At 37.1% G+C, this 21,472-nt stretch overlaps 1 protein-coding gene across 1 annotated transcript in view; it reads left to right on the top strand.

The window, feature by feature from the left end:
* The window catches only part of ryr2a (ryanodine receptor 2a (cardiac)), a 113,841-nt gene that overhangs the window by 80,661 nt on the left and 11,708 nt on the right, over positions 1-21,472 (top strand). The window contains exons 71-102 of the mRNA XM_089014691.1: positions 696-823; positions 906-1,098; positions 2,263-2,345; positions 3,245-3,402; positions 3,575-3,662; positions 3,732-3,824; positions 3,938-4,108; positions 4,660-4,719; positions 6,032-6,166; positions 7,041-7,153; positions 8,541-8,637; positions 9,020-9,126; positions 9,214-9,265; positions 9,381-9,431; positions 9,508-9,607; positions 10,559-10,638; positions 10,728-10,804; positions 11,337-11,410; positions 12,866-12,946; positions 13,025-13,113; positions 14,176-14,304; positions 14,864-14,968; positions 15,257-15,338; positions 15,549-15,707; positions 15,786-15,940; positions 17,373-17,588; positions 17,692-17,964; positions 19,145-19,351; positions 19,421-19,714; positions 19,969-20,036; positions 20,103-20,232; positions 20,327-20,413. Coding sequence (XP_088870817.1) covers positions 696-823; positions 906-1,098; positions 2,263-2,345; positions 3,245-3,402; positions 3,575-3,662; positions 3,732-3,824; positions 3,938-4,108; positions 4,660-4,719; positions 6,032-6,166; positions 7,041-7,153; positions 8,541-8,637; positions 9,020-9,126; positions 9,214-9,265; positions 9,381-9,431; positions 9,508-9,607; positions 10,559-10,638; positions 10,728-10,804; positions 11,337-11,410; positions 12,866-12,946; positions 13,025-13,113; positions 14,176-14,304; positions 14,864-14,968; positions 15,257-15,338; positions 15,549-15,707; positions 15,786-15,940; positions 17,373-17,588; positions 17,692-17,964; positions 19,145-19,351; positions 19,421-19,714; positions 19,969-20,036; positions 20,103-20,232; positions 20,327-20,413 — 3,935 coding nt within the window. The remainder of the gene's footprint in view (positions 1-695; positions 824-905; positions 1,099-2,262; positions 2,346-3,244; positions 3,403-3,574; positions 3,663-3,731; positions 3,825-3,937; positions 4,109-4,659; positions 4,720-6,031; positions 6,167-7,040; positions 7,154-8,540; positions 8,638-9,019; positions 9,127-9,213; positions 9,266-9,380; positions 9,432-9,507; positions 9,608-10,558; positions 10,639-10,727; positions 10,805-11,336; positions 11,411-12,865; positions 12,947-13,024; positions 13,114-14,175; positions 14,305-14,863; positions 14,969-15,256; positions 15,339-15,548; positions 15,708-15,785; positions 15,941-17,372; positions 17,589-17,691; positions 17,965-19,144; positions 19,352-19,420; positions 19,715-19,968; positions 20,037-20,102; positions 20,233-20,326; positions 20,414-21,472) is intronic.

Genomic DNA, 21,472 nt, shown 5'->3' with positions numbered 1-21,472 from the left:
CTTGACGTCACGCCAGGACGTCTTCGCCTTTCTCTAGGATCAAAACAATGGCTTCAGATACGGAGAAGATGCTTTCTTGTTACTCATCCAGTTATGAATATGATTGAAATAGTTCTGAAGAGGAAAGCATACATGTTTGCAATCGATCATAGAAGTCCTTTTGTCTCATTTTGAGGCGTCTGGACTCCAATGTAGCGCCCAGAAAATGCACAAGATGGCGCCCAATCTCTGTTGGAAATGGGCTGATTTGTCTGCTGGGAATTTGTGTCAATTACTAGTATCAAATAGTAGTTTTGGTGCAACACACAATTCACCACCGCGTTATTTATGTTTTTTCCTTCTAATTTCGCCATCAACACGATGTTTTCAGACCAAACAAAGTACCCAAAAATGCATTGTGTGTCGTTTTCCCGGTCAGGGGCGTTCCTGCCGTGACGTCACAGTAGGTATCGTCACCAACTCAAAAACAAGACTTCCTGAATATTCAGCGCGGGTCTTAAAACGTAACACATAGCTCTATGCGGTGGAATCTTTGTAAAATACGCTCAGTAGAAGTCATTTGAAGTTTTTTACAAACGTTAATTTTACAAATTACGGACAGAACTTGTCCGTAGGCGTCGCTTGTCCTTTAAATGTACTTTTTGTGTTCATATCATTTGTGTATGTATATTTAAAGAATCTGCTTTGCATTGCAGCTCTTGGTCTGCCAAGCGAGGTCGCAGACGTTTGTCCATTGATTCCAAATTTGGACAAATCTCTAGAAGAAGTCATTGAGGTGGCAGAATCTGGCATGAAATATACTCAAGTGCCTCATGTCATGGAGGTATGTCATCATTTTTTTTTTTACCTCTAGCGAGATATTGCGAACTACAATCAGCTCGTGTTTAATCTTTCTATTCATGCAGGTGATTTTACCAGTTTTGTGCAGCTACATGTCTCACTGGTGGGAACACGGCCCAGAGAATAACCCAGACCGAGCCGACAGCTGCTGTACATCTGTGACCTCCGAACATATGAACATATTACTTGGAAATATCTTAAAAATCATCTACAACAATTTAGGGCTTGACGAAGGAGCCTGGATGAAAAGACTAGCTGGTAATCCTCTTTGCAAAGGTCTTTTTTTGATATCCAATGTGTAATTTACGAATACCAGCGCTATATCCGCATGCATTTTGAGTGATGCAAATAACCTTGATGAGCGCTGGTGGAAAATCAGCGCTCTACTTTGTATGTTTTGGCATCTGGGACACTCAATTCAATTGTATTTATAGAGAACTTTCAAGTTCAAGTACTCTAGCTGCATACAAAGTGCCGTACATGGACAACTATCATACACGGGCAAAAAAGCAGTCACAGAGATAGTAGAAAGCACCAGGGAGTAAGTTTTGAGGTGGGTTTTAAAGATGGGCAGCGAATGCCGAATGTTCAGTGGCCGGTCATTCCAGAGGAAAAGGCTCGATACCCTCTGAGCTTCCGTTTAGTTTTTGGCACGTCTAATAACTTCTGGTCAGCAGACCTGAGGCGCCGGCCGGGAAGGTGTCTAGAGGTGGAGCGAGGCCATTTCAAGATTTGAAAACAAAAATAAGATCTTGAAAAGAACTCTAAAATGTATAGGGTGCCGCTGAAAGGATGCCAGAGTAGGAGTTGTGTGCTCCCTCTTACGAGTACCAGTCAAGAAGCCAGCAGCAGCATTCTGGACCAACTGGAGACGCTGACTCCAAAGTAACACTCATTGCAGTAAATGAGCCAAGATGTGCAAAAGGCATGAGTTACTGCTTCAAGTTGTTTTATTTTAGCCAGCTGACTAAAAGGAAAGAAGCTGGATTTAACAACAGCACCAATTTGTCGATCGAGTTGATAGTCACTGTCTAATTTAAGACCGGATTCAAACCCTTGACCTTTGTACTACGAGGCGGACGTAATAACCAATCATCCAACGCCTTACTCGTGCAATTATCAATAAAAATAATTTGATAATGTTAAATGGAAACATTTTGTTTTACTGACCTATGATCAATTCAGGAAATATTTTGTTGTATGATGAAAAGACAAAGACGCATAACAGACACAATGCCAAGTTCATTTAGGTTGATTTTGGCATTATCATTTTGATTTGATGAGTCACCAACTATTTGTTGAATAAGAGTTATTATTTGACTTTTTACGATACATATTGCACAAAACAAATACTCATGAATACGCCCCAGGATTCGTTAAAACTATTAAAGACATAAATAACCCCGTCTCTTTTTCCTCCAGTGTTTTCTCAACCAATCATCAGCAAGGCCAAATCCCAGTTGCTCAAGACACACTTTCTGCCTCTGATGAAGAAGCTCAGAAAAGTGAGTCAAGTGCTTGGCGGGATGATATATGAATTGAAAACAAATATTAAATAGATGATGGATGGATGGATGGATAGAAATAAACAAATAAAGAAATCAGCATGTAAATAAATAAATGAGTAGAAAAGATAAATAAATATATAACTAAAAAAAAAATAGTAACAAAATAATTACATCAATAAATAAATACATACATAAAAATAATAAATAAGTAATTAAAAAATAATTAAATAGATTAACCAAAATATAAATCGATAGATATATAGATAACTAACTAACTAAATAGTTGGCAGGACAACAACAACAACAACAACAACAAAAAAAACAAAAAAAAACAAAAAAAAACTTTTAATGGTCTCAACAACACTCCTCAAGTCACGATAGTAACTTTGGGCGTGTCTGTCATAACAGGACCACATTAAAAAGTCTAAAGCACAGGTGTGAAAGTCAAGGCCCGCGGGCCAAATCCGGCCCGCCACATCATTTTTTTCGGCCCGCGAAAGCAAATCAAACTTGTTAAATTCCATAATGATTGCTAAAATCTGAGCCAAAATGTCATATTTTTGGATGTCAACCACAATAAATCATTATTCTTGACTTCAGATTTGAAAACGAGTTATTCATTAATTTGCTGTGTGCTCTATATGTAATATTTGAAGGGATTTAAACATTCTAATGGGTTCCCCAAATTCATAACGGCCCTCGAGAGGAAACCATAAGCATAATGTGGCCCACGGCAAAAAATGACTTTGACATCCCTGGTCTAAAGAACCTATGTACATAGTTGAAGCAGCCATTTTAAGTGTTGCACCAATCACAATTTTCTGGCTGATCGCTGATCTTTAAAATTCCCTACTTGGCCCTCCTGATTTTTGTCTTTTCTCTTTGTTCTCATATAGAAAGCAGAAGTTGTGCTGATGGATGAGGAACAAAGCAAGGCAGAGGGCAGGGGTGAGATCTCAGAAACGGAGCTTCTCATCTTGGACCAATTCTCCATCCTTGTCCGAGACCTCTACGCTTTTTATCCCCTTCTCATACGATTTGTTGACTACAACAGGTGAAATGCCTTTTGGTATTTGTGACACGTGAATGAATCAACATCAAGTTGTATTTACTCTCCTGTAATATTGACATACTACTGTACAGTACATGCATTTCTTGTGAATTCAATTACAAATGACTTAAAAATCAAATTTGAATGGACTAAAATGTCATAATATGTTGGACAGGGCCACATGGCTGAAAGAGTCCAATCCAGAGGCGGAATTGTTGTTCCAGATGGTCGCTGAAGTTTTTATCTTCTGGGCAAAGTCTCACGTAAGGCAGTTGGAAACATGACCGACGATGGCCTCCCTTGTAAGATAAAATCACTTTTCCTTCATGTAGAACTTCAAGAGAGAGGAGCAAAATTTTGTGGTTCAGAATGAAATCAACAATATGGCCTTCCTCATCTCAGATTCCAAGTGTAAAATGTCAAAGGTATAATATACCGCTTTTATAACAGAATGTTTTCAATAACCGACTCACATATGTCACTGAAAATGTATCATTGTCATTGTATGTATCTGTCATGTGACCAAACTCTGCTCCAGGTCATCGTCTCATACCAGGAGAGAAAGAAGTTGAGGAGAAAAGGAGATCGATATTCATTGCAGACCAGTTTGATCGTGGCGGCGCTGAAGCGACTGCTGCCCATAGGACTTAATGTTTGTGTTCACGGCGAACAAGAGCTCATTGCTCTCGCGAAGAGCCGATTCTCGCAGGTATGCCAGGAAAAATAACTTCTATCCTTCAATCCATTTTCCGAAACGCAGCTTTTCATCACGATACCGGATTGATTACTTTTTTTACCTTGTACAGTGATACCTCGGTTTACCAACCCCTTGGCTTACGAGCTTTTCGGTTTACGAACGTTAAATTTATGAAAATTTTACCTTGGCATACAAACTGTTTTCGTACACGGAACTGCCTCAATGAGTGATGTGTCGTTCGCAAACGAGTCCGTTCTTCTAACATCAAAATGGCAGTTGACTGTTTTTGTCTTAGGCTTAGAAAATTAGAAAGTAGAAAATTATGTTTTATGGGGACCTGGGAACGGATTATTCTCATTTTAATGGTTTCCTATGGAAATTAATTTTTGTGATACACACTTTTCACCTTACACACTCTGTCTGGGAACCAATTAAGTTCGTAAGCCAAGGTATCACTGAACGTCTGTTGTATTGAGGACTAACCACAGTTAATCACAAAATGTGAAGTAATCCAGTGCTTGGATTTGTCATTTGAAAGGTGAAGATGTATGTTATTTTTGCAGAAAGACACTGAGGATGAAGTGCGGGAAGTCATTCGAAACAATCTCCATCTACAAGGAAAGGTAAAAGTCCTTCACAGTAATTTAGGTTTGTCAAATCTCGACAACATTGCCTGTGATTGATGCATTTTGGGTGATTTACTATGGATCACAAAATATGGTATTACCCAGAACACACTTAGAGTGAGAACACAGGTATCAAAGTCAAGGTTCGGGGGCCAGATCTGGTACCCCAAACCATTGTATGTGGCCTGCGAAAGTCAAGTGCCATGATGCTTGACACAATCTGTACCAAAATATTAAATTTCATATATAATTCACAATAACAGTCATTATTCTTGATTTGTGAATGTACACTAAAACTATATTATTGATCCATTTGTTGTACACTGTGTATGTAATATATGGAGGGAATTAAACATTTATATGGTTTCCCAAAATTGATAAGTGCTCTGCAAGGGAATCCAAAAATTCAATGTTCTATTTTTATTTCTATTCAACATAATGACACAACGATGAAAAGGGTTCTTCAGCCGTCATCTGGACAAATTTGAAGGTGTTGGACGTTTCGCTTCTTATCCGAGAATCTTCGCCAGCAAACTAAAGTCTTACTGGTAGTTCACGCCCGATATATATATATATATATATATATATATATATATCCCTACTGTCCAGACATGGCGGTGCCGGACTGAAACCTTTTCATCGATGGACCACTCCTGTATGACTCAGAGCTTACACAGACATAATGACACAATTTCATTGGAATTGGGCTTGTTTTTAAACATCTGAGTTTTAAGCTTGTTCATCATTGCAGTATGTATTTAAATAATAACGACAATAATAATGATAATAATAACGATAATAGTAACGATAAATAATAACGATATTAATAATGATAATAATAACGATATTAATAATATTATCGATAATATTAACGATAATAATGACGGCAATAATGAATAATAATGACACTAGTGAATAATAGTGAATAATAAGGATAATCATGAATAATAAGGATAATGATAGTCACAGTTCATAGATTTTCATATAACAATCATCGAAGTTCATAGAATTGCTTGTTCTGTAGTCACAAGGGGATGTAATCCAGTGTCTTATTGTGCCGGTCACGAGCCCGGATAAATACAGATGGTTGTGTCAGGAAGGGCATCCGACGTAAAAAAACTTTGCCAAAACAAATATGCGAATCAAACCTAAGAAGAAGAGCCATCGGTGTAGCAATGGAACTGGAGACCACGAATACCAACCATTTGGCCGACGGGGAGAAGGTAGAGAATGAAGGTGGTACGCAGCGTCAAAAGGTTTGGTGTTAACTGATTTCTCTTATCTTGTGTTTGTTTGTGTGCATTTCAAGTTGCAGGATCCTGCTATTCGCTGGCAAAGGGCCCTGTACAGAGACATTCTGAATCACTGCGGTAACTCCTTTGACCCTGAGAAGAATGTGGAAAGAGTGCTGGACATTGCGCATGTCCTCTTTCACCTAGACCAGGTTAAAGTTAGAATAAAATTTATTGCTTACAGTCGCAGATATTTTTTAAATACACATTAATATCACTGTTCTGGTTTCCAAATCATCATGTTTGTCTGTATTACGCTATTGCTAAAATATTTGGAAATTCATTATTAAATTTAAGATACAAATTCATAAACTCAGCGATACCTCAGTTTGCGACCCCCCTTGGCTTACAAACTTTTCGGTTTACGAACGTTAAATTTAAGAAAATGTTACCTTTGCATCTGAACTTTACCTTGGCATACAAACTTTTTTCATACATGGAGCTGCCTCTATGAGTGATGTGTCGTTCGCGAACGAGCCCGTTCTTCTAACAACATAATGGCAGCCGACTGTTTTAGTCCTCGATTCCCCGCCCCCAGTCCTCGGTTAAAGCCACGTCAAGAACGCAGCAGTGACGGGAGGTGGTTTAAACATTAGAGACAGGCAGACGACAGTGAGAGAGTTTCAACTGTGATAGTTCAAAGGCATAGTGTAGACTGCAAGGTTAAAATATCCCATCAATCAGGCTCCACACAAGCCATCTGTACACTTGATGCAAAAAAACTATTAACCCAGCTAAACAGAACACAATTTATGAGGAACTAGATACAATTATCGCAGAGAAAGCACCTACAAAAATTACGTTTTATGGGGACCTGGGCACGGATTATTCTCATTTGAATGGTTTCCTATGGGAAATTATTTTTTGGGATACACCCTTTTCGCCTTACACACTGTCTGAGAACCAATTAAGTTTGTAAGCCAAGGTATCACTGTATTAGAAAAGGGTCGATGAAGTCAAGCCAGAAAGGCTAATCAGGTCAGAAAGTGTGCAAAACACCTCTGAGTCCTCTTGTTGTCCTTTCAGGTTGAACATCCTCAACGCAGTAAAAAGGCAGTGTGGCACAAGTTACTATCCAAACAGAGAAAAAGAGCTGTAGTCGCTTGCTTCAGGATGGCTCCCCTCTACAATCTGCCCAGGTACATTGTACAACTCACAAATAGTAGTTGGGGATATTTGGCTTTTAGGTGAAATGTATGCAAAATAGAAAAAAGGTTCAGACTGCAGTGATATTATAAGAAAGTAGGACATTCAAGTAGAACACAGGTGTCAAAGTCGAGGCCTAGGGGCCAAATCTGGCACGCTACAACATTTTATTTGGCCAGCAAAACCAAATAACTAATGTTATTTAAGTACTATGTATAAGTCGGGCTTGCACTGCTGGTGTGTTCAGGTAGCATTACGGGTCACCTAGCACGCAGATCAACCTGATGTAAATAGGTTTGGATGGTCTGACTTGGCATTTCAGTGCCTCTCACCTCCTTTCCAAATGCTTAATACTCAACGTGGCATTCACCATATAGTTTCTCAGGGCATTTTTTCACAATGTAGCGGTCATCTGTGTGGCATGTAGCCAAAGAACGTCCATTTCTATATCTTTCTGTGGCCTCTCTTTAGATCTATTGAAACCTCCTGATGACATTTTTTCACTATTTTTTAATATCAGTAGCCACTTATGTCTGAGAATATCCTATTTGAAGGATTACAATGGCAATGGTATCAGAATCAGAAATCCTTTCATCACACCACAATGGGGAAATTTCACCAACATTTGAACTCAGATCTCTCGAATCAAAGTCCAGAGTGCTAACCATTCCACCATGTATGTATGTACTGTTGTTAGATGTCGACTTGGTCAAATTATGTCAAGTTATGTATAAATTATGTGAACAGAGTGATGAAAATGACTGTTTAGACACCAGCTCCAATTGAACCAGGATATTTATGGGTCAATTCAAGGATCAAATGCCTAATTGTGAATTTTCCAGTGAAGCTCATTGTTCAAAAACTTGCAAAAAGTACTGAAATATTTCCCCTGTAAAGGTATGAATACATTTTAGGTTGGTCCTTTACTCATTCACTGGCAGACAATGGGCAAAAATATGTCCACTCATTTTCACTCAAATTGCACGACCCACAGAGTATTGAGTTTTAGGACTACATAAACATTCAATTAAGCATCAGAAACCCTAGACTCTCTTCTTTCATCCAAAAAAAACCCAGTTAATTCCCAAGTTATCTGAGCTTGAAATAGGGCTGACTGTACAAAAGGCAAATGCTGCCCCATCGCGGAAGGGAAAAACATTGCCAGAGGTCTGACCAGCGCTCCACGTCCTATTTTCAATTCCTGAATACATTCTGGAATGGCAGTGCATGAGTTAAATTTGACCGAAAAGCCAAATGTATCCCTAATTTTGTTGTGTGCATGCACTCACACACTCACAAATATTGTATTTTTTGTGTGTGTTTTAGTCAGTTACATTACAATACCACATGCAAATAAATGAATAATCTCCCCCAATCTAGACATCGGGCTGTCAACTTGTTCCTCCAGGGCTATGAGAAATCTTGGATTGAGGCAGAAGAACATTTCTTTGAGGATAAACTCATAGAGGATCTTGCTGTAAGTTCACGCGAGCTCCAGTTGCGGCTTCAGACATGAGGGTGTTCAGATTGAGCAAATTCACGACAGATAATTAAAATGTCATGTATCGCGTTACATTCCCACTAGAGCACAGGTGTCAAAGTCAAGGCCCGGGGGCAAAATCTGGCCCGCTACATCATGTTATTCGGCCCGTGAAAGCAAATTATACTAGTGGAATTCCATGATGCTTTCTAAAGTCCGAACCAAAATTTCAAATTGTCTCATCTAAACCACAATAACAGTCATTCTTTTTGACTTCATATTTGAAAACTAGTTTGCACTCAAGAATGAGCGAGACTTGCAAATGTTGATGTCTTGCTAGATAGTCAAAGTATTTAAAGATGCTAAAAATGTACTTCAGAAATCAAGTGAGCAAGTACCATTTGAAGAAGTAGAAGGAACGAAACGCATCGATCCACTCCGTCAGCTCATCCAGCTTTTCAGTAGAACGGCTCTGACAGACAAGTGGTGAGTTTACACTGATATCGCCTGTCGCAGACTGTTTTTTTTTTAAAGCATTTTAGAAGTAAATAATGGAACGGTTGACTGTTGTAGTAAACTGGATGAAGATCAGCTCTACATGGCCTATGCTGATATCATGGCAAAGGTACCTGAACCACTCTTCACTCCTCATCCAAATATATATTTTAAATTTGGCACATGATATTGACTGCCCGCCGTTTACTCACTCTGTTTATTTTTTTTATCGCCCTTTTTTTCAGAGCTGCCATGATGAAGAAGATGAAGATGGGGAGGAAGTGAAAAGTTTTGAAGTAGGCTTTCTTGATCGTTTGACTCGTCGGCCACTTCCGCTCCAACATTTTTCCGATCTTCCATTTTCATGAATAGGAAAAAGAGATGGAAAAGCAGAAGTTGTTATATCAGCAAGAAAGGCTTCATGATCGCGGAGCTGCTGAGATGGTACTTCAGACTATTAGTGCCAGCAAAGGTATGGCTTTTTCAGTTTTCTTTATACTTGAATTGTTAAACAATCGTCAGTTTACTTAAAGGACAACCAACTCCTCCGGACAAGTTGTGTCCATCATTTCTAAAATGGCTTCAAATGACTTCTACTGAGCGTATTTTACAAAGATTCCACCACATCTAGCTATATTTTACCTTTTAAGACTCGCGCTGAATATTCAGGAAGTCTTGTTTTTGAGTTGGTGACGAGTCCGTACGTGACGTCACTGAAGGAACGTCCCTGACCGAGAAAGCGACACACAATGCATTTGTTTGGTCTGAAAACATCGTGTTGATGGCGAAATTAGAAGGAAAACGCATAAATAACGCAATGGTGAATCGTTGTGTGTTGCACCAAGACTGCTATTTGATACTAGTTGACACAAATTCCAAGCGGAGAAATCAGCCCATTTCCAGCGGACCTTGGACGCCCTCTTGTGCATTTTCCGGGATGCTACATTGGAGTCCAGACATCTCAAAATAATCCGGAAGGACTTCTTTAATCAATTGCAAACATGTATGCTTTCCTCTTCAGAACTATTTGAATCATATTCATAACTGGATGAGTGACAAGAACGCATCTTCTCCCAATCTGAAGCCATTGTTTTGATTCTAGAGAAAGGCGAAGACGTCCTGGCGTGACGTCACGAATAAGGGGGCGGGACATTCTGAAACTCGCAATTTCTGTGGTCATTTTGAAGTAGTTTTGGGACGCTTGAACTCATTTTTATTGTTGTTTTGCATTTGACTAAAAACATCAGCCTGCGTGTTTTGGGTATTTTAGATGCGGAAAAAAAAAAAAAATGTTTTTCTGATATCAGGAAACAAAAAAATGGTGTCCGGTTGTCCTTTAAAGTTGTTATGGTACTTCAATGAAACAATCCCGACCAAGTAAAAATGTGTACTTTGCCTTGAGTGTTTGGTTCTTTTGAACCAGGTGAGATGGGTCCCATGGTCGCCTCAACTCTCAAACTAGGCATCGCAATTCTCAATGGAGGAAACTCGACAGTACAATTGGTAACGTTGTTACAGTCCCTTTTTATCTGTTTGCTGCATTTTAAATTTGAACGCTTCATAAATAAATAAATGGCTTAATCTTTGGACAGAAAATGCTGGATTATCTGAAGAATCGAAAGGATGTGGGCTTCTTTCAGAGCCTTGCTGGCCTCATGCAGTCGTGCAGGTAACGGTTAGAATGAATTTTTTTTTTGAAATGTGAATTCTACCAACTTTAACTCATTCACTGCCATTCCTGAATGTATTTGGCAATTGAAAAGCATGTCGTGGAGTGCCTTTACTGAATTTGTTCGGGTTTTGTTTTTTCTTGCGGGGGGGCGGGTGCGAATCAAGCTCCGGTCAGACCTCTGGCAATGTGTTTCACTCCCATGAGGGGGCAGCGTTTGCCTTTTGTACAGCCACCCGCATTTCAAACTCTGATCACTCCAGACCCATATCATTTGGGAATTAACTCTTCTTTTTCTAATGAACGAAGAGTGTCTAAGTTTTCTTACACTGCATTGGAAGTTTATGTAGTCCTAAAACTCAATATTCTGTGTTTGAATTGCAATTTGAGTAAAAATGACAAAAACCCTGGCACTTTAGTGGACACATTTTGGCACATCGTCTGGCAGTGAATGAGTTCAGGATGACCACTTGAGTGTTCCCTTAACTTTGTTTGCATGCTGTGTTTGACAACATGACACCCCTTTTCTCAGCGTTCTAGATTTAAATGCATTTGAGAGACAGAACAAAGCAGAAGGACTGGGAATGATCACTGAGGAAGGATCAGGTAAAAATATGTTCCACAAATGTGGCATGAGGACCTATAATGATCTATTTCTTGTGTTGCGTCATTGTTTCTCCAAATATTTTTTCTTTGCATTTTGTGCTTCCAGCCATTATACTTTTGCTTATGTAATGTTGATGACTTGAGTGACACATTTCCCTCATACCTAACCACTTTTGACCATGAAATGCAGTCTACCAATATATTTTCTGGCTCTTCGCCACTCAGCCAGAGATACAGCTTATTGCATCATATGGATTCTAGATGAATTGTCTATTTAGATTATTTAATTCTTTCAATGACTCAATTCTAATACAGTGAGACCTCAATTTACGAACTTAATTGGTTCCCATACAGAGTGTGTAAGGTGAAAAGTGTGTATCTAAAAAAAAGTTCCCATAGGAAACCATTACAATGGGAATAATCCGTTCCCGGGTTTCCATAAAATTTACTTTTCAACTAAATAAGCCTTAAAACTACACACAACATACCTTATTCTATGTATAATAAATGTGCGTATTGTATTGTAATGAAAGAAATACCCTGCATTGTATCATAAAGTCACTTTATTTACATTTGTGATGGTCATTGATGGCTTGATGGAATGGCGTTAAAGGTCGAAGGTCAAAGGGAATTGCTGTTTGGAAAGAGAGGCGCATTACATGAGGACTGTAATTAAAGAAATAAACTGTGCTGTAAAATAAAGTTTTATTGACCTTTTTGATGGTCGTTGATGGCTTATGGAAGGAGAGTCACCTTCCATAAGGACTGTTGCTAACTTAACCTCTGGTGCTGTTCGTTCGTGTGCTTCCGCCGAAGATCACTCCGCCAGCCGTGGTGGGTGTGTATTATGAAAATAGTGCTTATTATAAGGTTTAATTTTCATAAATTTGACGTTTGTAAGACGAAAAGTTTGTAAGTTGAGGTCTCACTGTATTTCTTAATTTAAACACATTTTACTAGTCTGCTCTTATGTTCAATATTCCATTTATTACTATTACTATTACTACTGTACTACCACTATTCCACTATATTATGGTGGCCCGGTAGTCGAGCGCATGGTTAACATGCCGACTTCACAGTGCAGAGGTGGTGAGTTCAAAACCCGGTCCGGCCTCCCTGTGTGGAGTTTGCATGCTTTCCCCCAGCCCAGGAAGAGCATGCATAATTACTATTTTTATCATTATTTTCATGACTTATCTGCTATTTTATTATTTATCATTTTACTTGGTTTTATTTTTGTGTGCTTTTTTTTTATTGTAAAGTGTCCTTGGGTGTTTTGAAAGGCGCTTGAAATTAAATGTTATTATTATTATTTGTGAATGTCTTTTTAAAATGGAAGTGCTAATTACTGTATTTGCATACGTCCTTGGGATTGGTATCTTATTTTTGTCTGCATGTGTCTTTCTGTATTGTTAATGTGTGTGTGCTTGTGTGTGTTTCTTCTGTTTGGGACAGGTGAGAAGGTTATGCAGGACGATAAGTTCACCTGTGATCTCTTCCGCTTTCTTCAGCTTCTCTGCGAAGGACATAATTCGGGTAATTTTCTAAATTGACCATTGCCGAATTTCATACAGTATTCAAGTTGATGTTCTGATGTATCTTTGTTGATTGCAGTTTTCCAGAACTACTTAAGGACTCAAACAGGGAACAATACAACTGTCAACATCATCATCTCGACTGTGGACTACCTCCTGAGAGTACAGGTTGGTACGCTTATTTTTCATTCTAAAAGTCTGTTTTTCTCAGAATGTATTCGTTTTAGAGTAGGTTGTCCAACTCTTATTCTCGGACCTTTTACGTTAGTTATGGTTGCCCTCAAGGTTAGGATGAATTGATTATATAACAAGATAAATAACAAACATAAAAGCATGTACAATAAATTACCAATCACTCCCGTATTATTTGACACCAAACATCGCAGGAAGAAAGTATTTGGCTGCAAAATACTGCTTAAGTGAGCTTCAGATATGCCACAATTAGATTGCTGTGCCTGACTACAGTGAGCAATGCGAGATATGTTCAAACTGTTGCTCAGTTCCGATTTTTCTGGGTGCATGAGTGGACATTATTATAGATTTTTTTCCACAAATGAGACCTGGGGGCTCGCTCTATTTATTTATTTACGTGTTTGTTTATTTGTTTGTTTGTTTATCACTTTGCCTATTTGTTTAGCATACATTTCTTTTTTGCCTCGATATTCATTCATTTATTTATGTATTTATTTATTTGTCAATTTCTTTCTTTATTTGTTTGTTTATCAATTTGCCTATTTGTTTATTTGTTTAGCATACATTTCTTTTTTGCCTCTATATTCGTTTATTTCTATTTATTTATTTGTCAATTTCTTTCTTTATTTACTACATATTTCTGGTTTGCCTATTTATGTGTTTATTTTTATTTATTTATTTATTTATTCATTCATTTGTGTATTTATTTCAATACTTATTTATTCTTTTGTTTATATTTATTCATGATAGATAAATAGAGAGTTTGTTTATTTATGTGTTTATTTTTTGTCTATATTAATGGGTATCTATGGCGATCTACAGTAGCCAACATCTAAACTAACCGTGATCCAAAGCCCATTGTGCACACGCTCTCACTTTTACAAGTACACCCACCTAATAGTCTCATCTCGTCAACTTGAGGTGCGCAATTGTGCTACTCTTCCTTCACTTTTCAATATTTTTTTTCCTATTCATCACGTACTGACCTGGAAGCCTAATTATAATTGATCTGATTTCTCCTGTCCCTTTTTTTCATAGGAGTCTATTAGTGATTTCTACTGGTATTACTCCGGCAAGGATGTAATTGATGAGCAGGGACAGAGGAACTTCTCAAAGGCAATTAATGTTGCCAAGCAAGTGTTCAACACACTCACAGAGTATATCCAGGTACACTAATCCGAGTTTATGGAAGTGCTAGATGATATATTGAAATGATGTTGACGCATGTTGTAAAAATTGCTGCATACCTATATTACATTTATTTAGTTATTAATTCATTTATTTATTTATGTTGTTTAACCATCGGTTTATTTATTTGTACATGTATGTTTATTTATTTTATTTATTATTTATTTATTTATTTATTTATTCAACCATCGGTTTATTTATTTATACATGTATGTTTATTTTATTTATTTATTTATTTATTCATTCATCTATTTATTTATTTTGTTTAACCATCGGTTTATTTATTTATACATGTATGTTTATTTATTTTATTTATTTATTATTTATTCATATTTATTTTTTATTTATTTATTCATTTATTTATTTATTCAACCATCGTTTTTTTTATTTATACATGTATGTTTATTTTTTTTAATTTTATTTATTTATTTATATTTATTTATTTATTTAACCATCGGTTTATTTATTTATACATGTATGTGTATTTTATTTATTTATGTATGTATGTATTTATGTATTTATTTATTGCTTGTCACAGGGTCCATGTACTGGCAATCAGCAGAGTTTAGCACACAGTCGCCTATGGGATGCCGTAGTTGGGTTTCTCCATGTCTTTGCTCATATGCAGATGAAATTGTCTCAGGTATGTTTGAGTGAAATATGAATGGCGGCGACATGCAGTCAAATTTATGGATTGAATTTTAAATGACTTTTTATTCTTATTATAATTGTGATATACCGTAAAATACACTCTTCTTTCATGATCTTTTCACTCTCCTTTCCAAGATTACACTGGACGTTTTTTTTTTTTTTAGTTAATAATAATAATAATAATAATAATAATACATTACATTTTAAGCGCCTTTCAAAGCTCTCTGTTGGTATGCTTGAAGAACTCATTGAATGACATTTTGTGTTGTTTTCCCTTTAGGATTCGAGTCAGATCGAGTTACTGAAAGAACTAATGGATCTTCAGAAAGACATGGTGGTCATGTTGCTTTCAATGATGGAGGGTATGACAATCATGCTCCAGTATTGTCATATTAGTAAAGTATTAGATGTTAAAATGATGAGTTTGATGGGTGAAAATGCACATTTGCATGACATAGAACACGGCGTATTTATTGAATTTAATCTTGAGATAGAAGACAGGAACGTCTTTGTTTTGTTTTTGTTTGAAGATATACTGTACTATAAATGTCACTCCTGTTTTATTTTGGCAGGCAATGTTGTTAATGGCACCATTGGAAAGCAGATGGTAGACATGCTGGTGGAATCGTCCAACAATGTGGAAATGATTTTGAAGTTCTTTGATATGTTCCTCAAGCTGAAAGATGTCACCTCCTCAGATGCCTTTAAAGACTACGACCCTGATGGGAAAGGCAAGTCTGTGTTTACGGAGAACCCGATGTGTAGTATTTAATAATTCTAATGGTATTGATTAACCAATGAAATAAAAGGTGTGATATCCAAGAGGGACTTCCAGAAGGCAATGGAGAACCATAAGCACTACACACAGTCTGAGACTGAGTTCCTTCTGTCTTGTGCCGAAACGGATGAAAATGAACTCCTGCACTATGAGGAATTTGTGGAGCGATTTCATGAACCAGCCAAGGTAATATAAATCACAATGAATTATCTACACGGCGACTTGATTTTGAGACATAAATATGATTAACTAATGTGTGTGCGTAAGCTCTCGGTCGTACAGGAGTGGTCCATCAATGAAAAGGTTTCTTCATCCGTCATCTGTACTTCTTTGAAGGTGTCAGATATTTCGCTCCTCATCCGAAAAGCTTCGTCAGCGAATTAAAGTTGTGGCCTTGTATACTGTACAGTATATCCCTAATGGACAAAAGTGGCGGTGTCTGATCTCTGCTTTGATATGTCCCTACTCTAAGGTTTGAGTAGTAGTGGACTACACCCTGAATCTTATCTGCTTACTTCTTTTGTCCTGTCTGATTATGTTCTATGACTGGTTCTGATTACCCCATGCTCACTGGTATCACCTCATCAGCATGACTAAGCATACATGGTAACGATCTAAGAAGTCTGTCAGAGACTAGTAGATGCACAATGTAAAAATGCAATGCTTTTGTGTACTGTATTTATCCAAGCACGCTCTACATCTTGACAGAGTAACAATACACTTAAAGGACAAGCGTCGCCTCCGGACAAGTTGTGTCCGTAATTTGTAAAATCACTTCAAATGACTTCTACTGAGCGCATTTTACAAAGATTCCACGGCTTCTAGCTATATTTTACGTTTTCAGACTCGCACTGAATATTCAGGAAGTCTTGTTTTTGAGTTGGTGACGAGTCCGTACGTGACATCACTAAAGGACCGCCCCTGACCGAGAAAGCGACACATAATGAATTTTGGGTACTTTGTTTGGTCTGAAAACTTTGTGTTGATCCGTGTTGACAGTGAAATTAGAAGGAAAACACATAATGCGATTGTGAATCATTGTGTGTTGCACCAAGACTGCTATTTGATACTAGTTGACACAAATTCCCAGCAGACAAATCAGCCCATTTCCAACGGAGCTTGGGCGCCATTTTTTGCATTTTCCGGGACGCTACATTGGCGTCCAGACGCTTCAAAATGATCCGGAAGGACTTCTTGAATCGATTGCAAACATGTATGCTTTCCTCTTCAGAACTATTTGAATCATATTCATAACTGGATTGTTATGCCATTGTTTTGATTCTAGAGCAAGGCAAGACGTCCTGACGTGACATCACGAACAAGGGGGCGGGACCTTCTGAAACTCGCCATTTCCGGGGTCATTATGAAGTAGTTTTGGGACACTTTAACTCATTTTTATTGGTGTTTTGCATTTGACTAAAAACTATCAGCCTGCGTGTTTTGGCTATTTTCGATGCTATCAAACGTTTTTCTGATATCAGGAAACAAAAAAAAGTGACGTCGGTTGTGGTTTAAATCAAGAAGCTTTTCATAAATGAATATGATTGTCATGGTCTGTGTGGTGAGAAAAATGTTGGGTAAAAAACTCCACTGATGAGAACCCGATTGTGATTTCAAGGACATTGGCTTCAACGTGGCCGTGTTGTTGACCAACTTGTCGGAGCATATGCCTCATGACAACCGACTGCACACTTTCCTGGAGTTGGCTGAGAGTGTTCTCAACTACTTCCAACCCTACCTGGGTAGGATTGAAATCATGGGGAGCGCCAAGCGTATTGAAAGGGTCTACTTTGAGATCAGTGAATCCAGCCGAACTCAATGGGAGAAACCACAGGTGAGATTGTCATGAACTCGATTACTTACAATGTGTTGACCTACTTTCAGTTTTTCCAAGTTTGAAAAATATATATATTTTTTTTAATGTAACCCAAACGTAGGTCAAAGAATCCAAGCGCCAATTCATCTTTGATGTGGTCAACGAAGGAGGCGAGAAGGAAAAAATGGAGTTGTTTGTGAACTTCTGTGAGGACACCATCTTTGAAATGCAACTGGCCGCTCAGATGTCAGACAGCGGCGAGCGTTCAGCTGCGAAAGAGGGTGGCGACCAAGAGAGGCCAGATGTGGAAAATCCCCAAGCAAGCTTCTTTTCAATGACTACGCTCCGCATGGCACTAAAAGCGCTGCGCTTCAATGTCATCCTATTGATTCAGGTCAGGCTCCTGAATTCTACTTAGTTATAAAATGTACCGTATTTTATGCACACCTAAAAGCCTGTGTGCGCCACAACAACAATAACAACAATAATAATAATAATAATAATAATAACGATGATAATAATAATAATAATAATAATAATAATAATAACGATGATAATGATCATGATAACAATAATACTGATGATAACAATAATATAATGATAACGATAATAATGATGATGATATTGATAATGATAAGAATAATAATAATAATGATGATAGTGATGATGACAGTGATGATAATGATGATGATAATGATAATAATGATGATGATATTGATAATGATAAGAATAATAATAATGATGATAGTGATGATGACAGTGATGATAATGATGATGATAATGATAATGATGATCATGATAGTAATGATCATAATGATAATGATAATAATGATAATAATAATGATAATAATAATAAGAATAATAATAATGATGATAGTGATGATGACAGTGATGATAATGATGATGATAATGATAATGATGATCATGATAGTAATGATCATAATGATAATGATAATAATGATAATAATAATGATAATAATAATAATAATAATAATAATGAAGGTAATGATAGTAATAGTAATGATGATAGTAATAATGATGCTAGTAATATTAATAATGATGATAATAATAATAATAATAATATTAATGGTAATAATAACCCATTTACACAGAGCATGTTAATATGAACACAGATAAATTACTTTTCAAATGCATTAATGTTGTTTCTTGCCACATTCATTATTTTGAAGGATATATAATTATAGTATTGTTCATTATATACTCCGTTTGAAACAAATTTATTTAGATGTTTTAAAAATAGGTAAATGGATCAATAACAACAACATTATTATTATTATTATTATTATTATTATTATTATTATTATAGTTCAAAAGAACTGATAAAATGAGCTTTATGTGTTTTTTGTGTGTTTCCACTTGAACACGGTTGGTCATATTGTGGACATGAATGCGTGAACAACATTGAGTTATTGTTTGAGTTGTTATTGCTTTGCACTATTATGAGAGTTACTAAATTGTGATTGCACTAACTAGTTAATTAATTGACCGGAACTGCATCAGAATCTTGTTTTACGCGTTGACGGAATTTTTCCAATTTTCATCACCGACGTCAGGTGCTGTCTATGAAGAGTTTGAAGAAGCGTATGAAAAAGATAAAGAACATGACATCGAAAGCCATGCTTACCAACCTGGTTTCATTTTACTGGTCTGTGTTGCGGGGCCTTCTCCATATAGCCTTCAGTGTGGTGCGAGGCTTTTGCAGAATTTTCTACAATCGTATCTTTGGAAGCAATGCGGTTGATCGCGCCGAGAGCATCAAGGTATGGAGTGGACATAGCTCATCCATCCATTCTCAACAGTTTCCCCAACACTAACGCCCCACTCCACAGGTGTCTGAGCTACTGGCTAACGTGCCCGACCCAACCCACGATGGTCCCAGACAAGAGAGGAAAGCATCTGACAGAAGCTCAGGAAAGGATGATCTAGCGTACTTGGCTGTTAATACCAGCGAGACGGAGTTGCTGTCAGACATTTTTGGCCTGGACTTACGCAGAGAGGGAGGACAATATAAAATTAGTCCCCACAACCCCAATGCCGGTCTCACAGAAATTCTCAACTGCCCACTTCCTTCTCCACCCTCTTGTGGAGACACATCTCCTCCTGAATCCAGACAAAGTCATCAGGTGACCGAGAGAAAAACACACTCACACACACACACACACAAAAAACTAAACTTGACTAAAAATATCAGCCCTGCGTGCTTTGGGTATTTTAGATGCTATAAAACGTTTTTCTGATGTCAGTTACGAAACAAAAACATGGTGTCGGTTGTCCTTTAAGTCACGGTTTTTATGAATGGTTGGGTTCGACTCTTTCTGGTGAAAATATAGATAAAAATGTAATTCATCATGTTTTTTTTTTTCAATGCCTATTCCAGTCGCATGTGTCTTCAATGGAGGAACAGAAAGAAGCAGTAGCAGAGAATGCATGTGAAGCAAAGAGAAAGTAAGTACGGCTAATAGCGTTTTGTTTTATTTTCTTTCCTTTTTTAAACTGTTTTGTATTTTTCAGGAGTGGAAATGAAGATAAAAATGAAAAGATGAAGTCAAAAAGGAAACGACGTAGGATCTCAAAGGACGAACCTGATTTACAGGAGTCGGCACTCTCAAAAAAGCTCATTGCCTATCAGCGGAAAGTCCTGGTATGTAGACCTCATCTTCTTTTTCTATTTATTTTTTTAAATCTTTCTTTGTCACCAATTTTAAACCATGTATCTTTTTTTCCCCTCCCTAAAGAACTACTTTGCAAGGAACTTTTACAATCTGAGGATGCTGGCTCTCTTAGTTGCATTTGCCATCAACTTTATTCTCCTATTCTACAAGGTAAATATCAATGTTTCACAATCAAACGTAAAACCAATCTTTTTTTTCAATCACATTCAAAAACTTTGAAATGAAAAGTGTAATCTTACTGACAGTTGCCGTAAAAGCAACATGAAATTATATCTAATTTTTTTGTGTTGAAAATATGCTAGTAGAAAATTTCAAGCAAAGCTTTTTATTTTGCCAAATACTGTTAGTGTTTATGTGCTGCTCATCTTAACTAAAAAAAAATATTATTTTTATCTATTTATTTATATATATGGTATACTGTATTTATGATTATTGTGATATATTTTTTTACTTTATTCTGGATCCCTCGTCTCAATTCAATATTGTAGTCGGCCATTTTGAATTTCCTTTCAAATTATGTTTGTTAAAGTCATTCTAAGTGCCTTGCACGCTGGGTCCGAGAGGACATTAATTTCATCTGTGCTGTATGTCATGCATATCAGCATATTTGACAATACAGCTGACTTTGACTTTATGCCTTCGCTTTGATCTTTTATTGAGGTAATATTTTCTTTATCTGATATACTTCATTTTGAAAATATTCAAATTCCAGCTTGCTAGCGCAGAAGCATAGCCAGAACTACCAAGTCCCTTTATAGCACTGGTGTCAAAGTCAAGGCCTGGGGGCCAAATCTGGCCCGCCACATCATTTTATTTGGCCTGCGAAAGCGTATCGAACGTATGATGCTTGCGAAAGTCTGAATCCAATTTTCAAATTGTCGTACGTAAACCACAAACAATTTTTTACTTCAAATTTGAAAACTAGTTAGTTATTCATTAATTTGTAGTGCGATCTACCTGTAATGTGTGTAGGGGAAATTCCCAAATTCATAACGGCCCTTGAGAGTAACTACAATGTGGTCCACGAAAAAAAAATCAGTTTGACACACTTAATTTACAGTTACTTTGAATTTTGTTTTTTGCAAACTTCCCCTTAATGGGAAATGCCAAAACATTTAGAAAATAATAATAATAATAATAAAACTTAAAAACACATTTAAATGTCGAGAATTATTGCTCATTGACTTGTGCTTGACTTTCTATGGAAAC

The sequence above is a fragment of the Hippocampus bargibanti genome, linkage group LG15 (genome assembly GCF_051943395.1).
Source record: "Hippocampus bargibanti isolate YZ-2025 linkage group LG15, ASM5194339v1, whole genome shotgun sequence".
Lineage (NCBI taxonomy): Eukaryota > Metazoa > Chordata > Actinopteri > Syngnathiformes > Syngnathidae > Hippocampus > Hippocampus bargibanti.
Note: the sequence above shows the minus strand (reverse complement) of the source record. Positions and strands in the feature narration are given on the sequence as shown.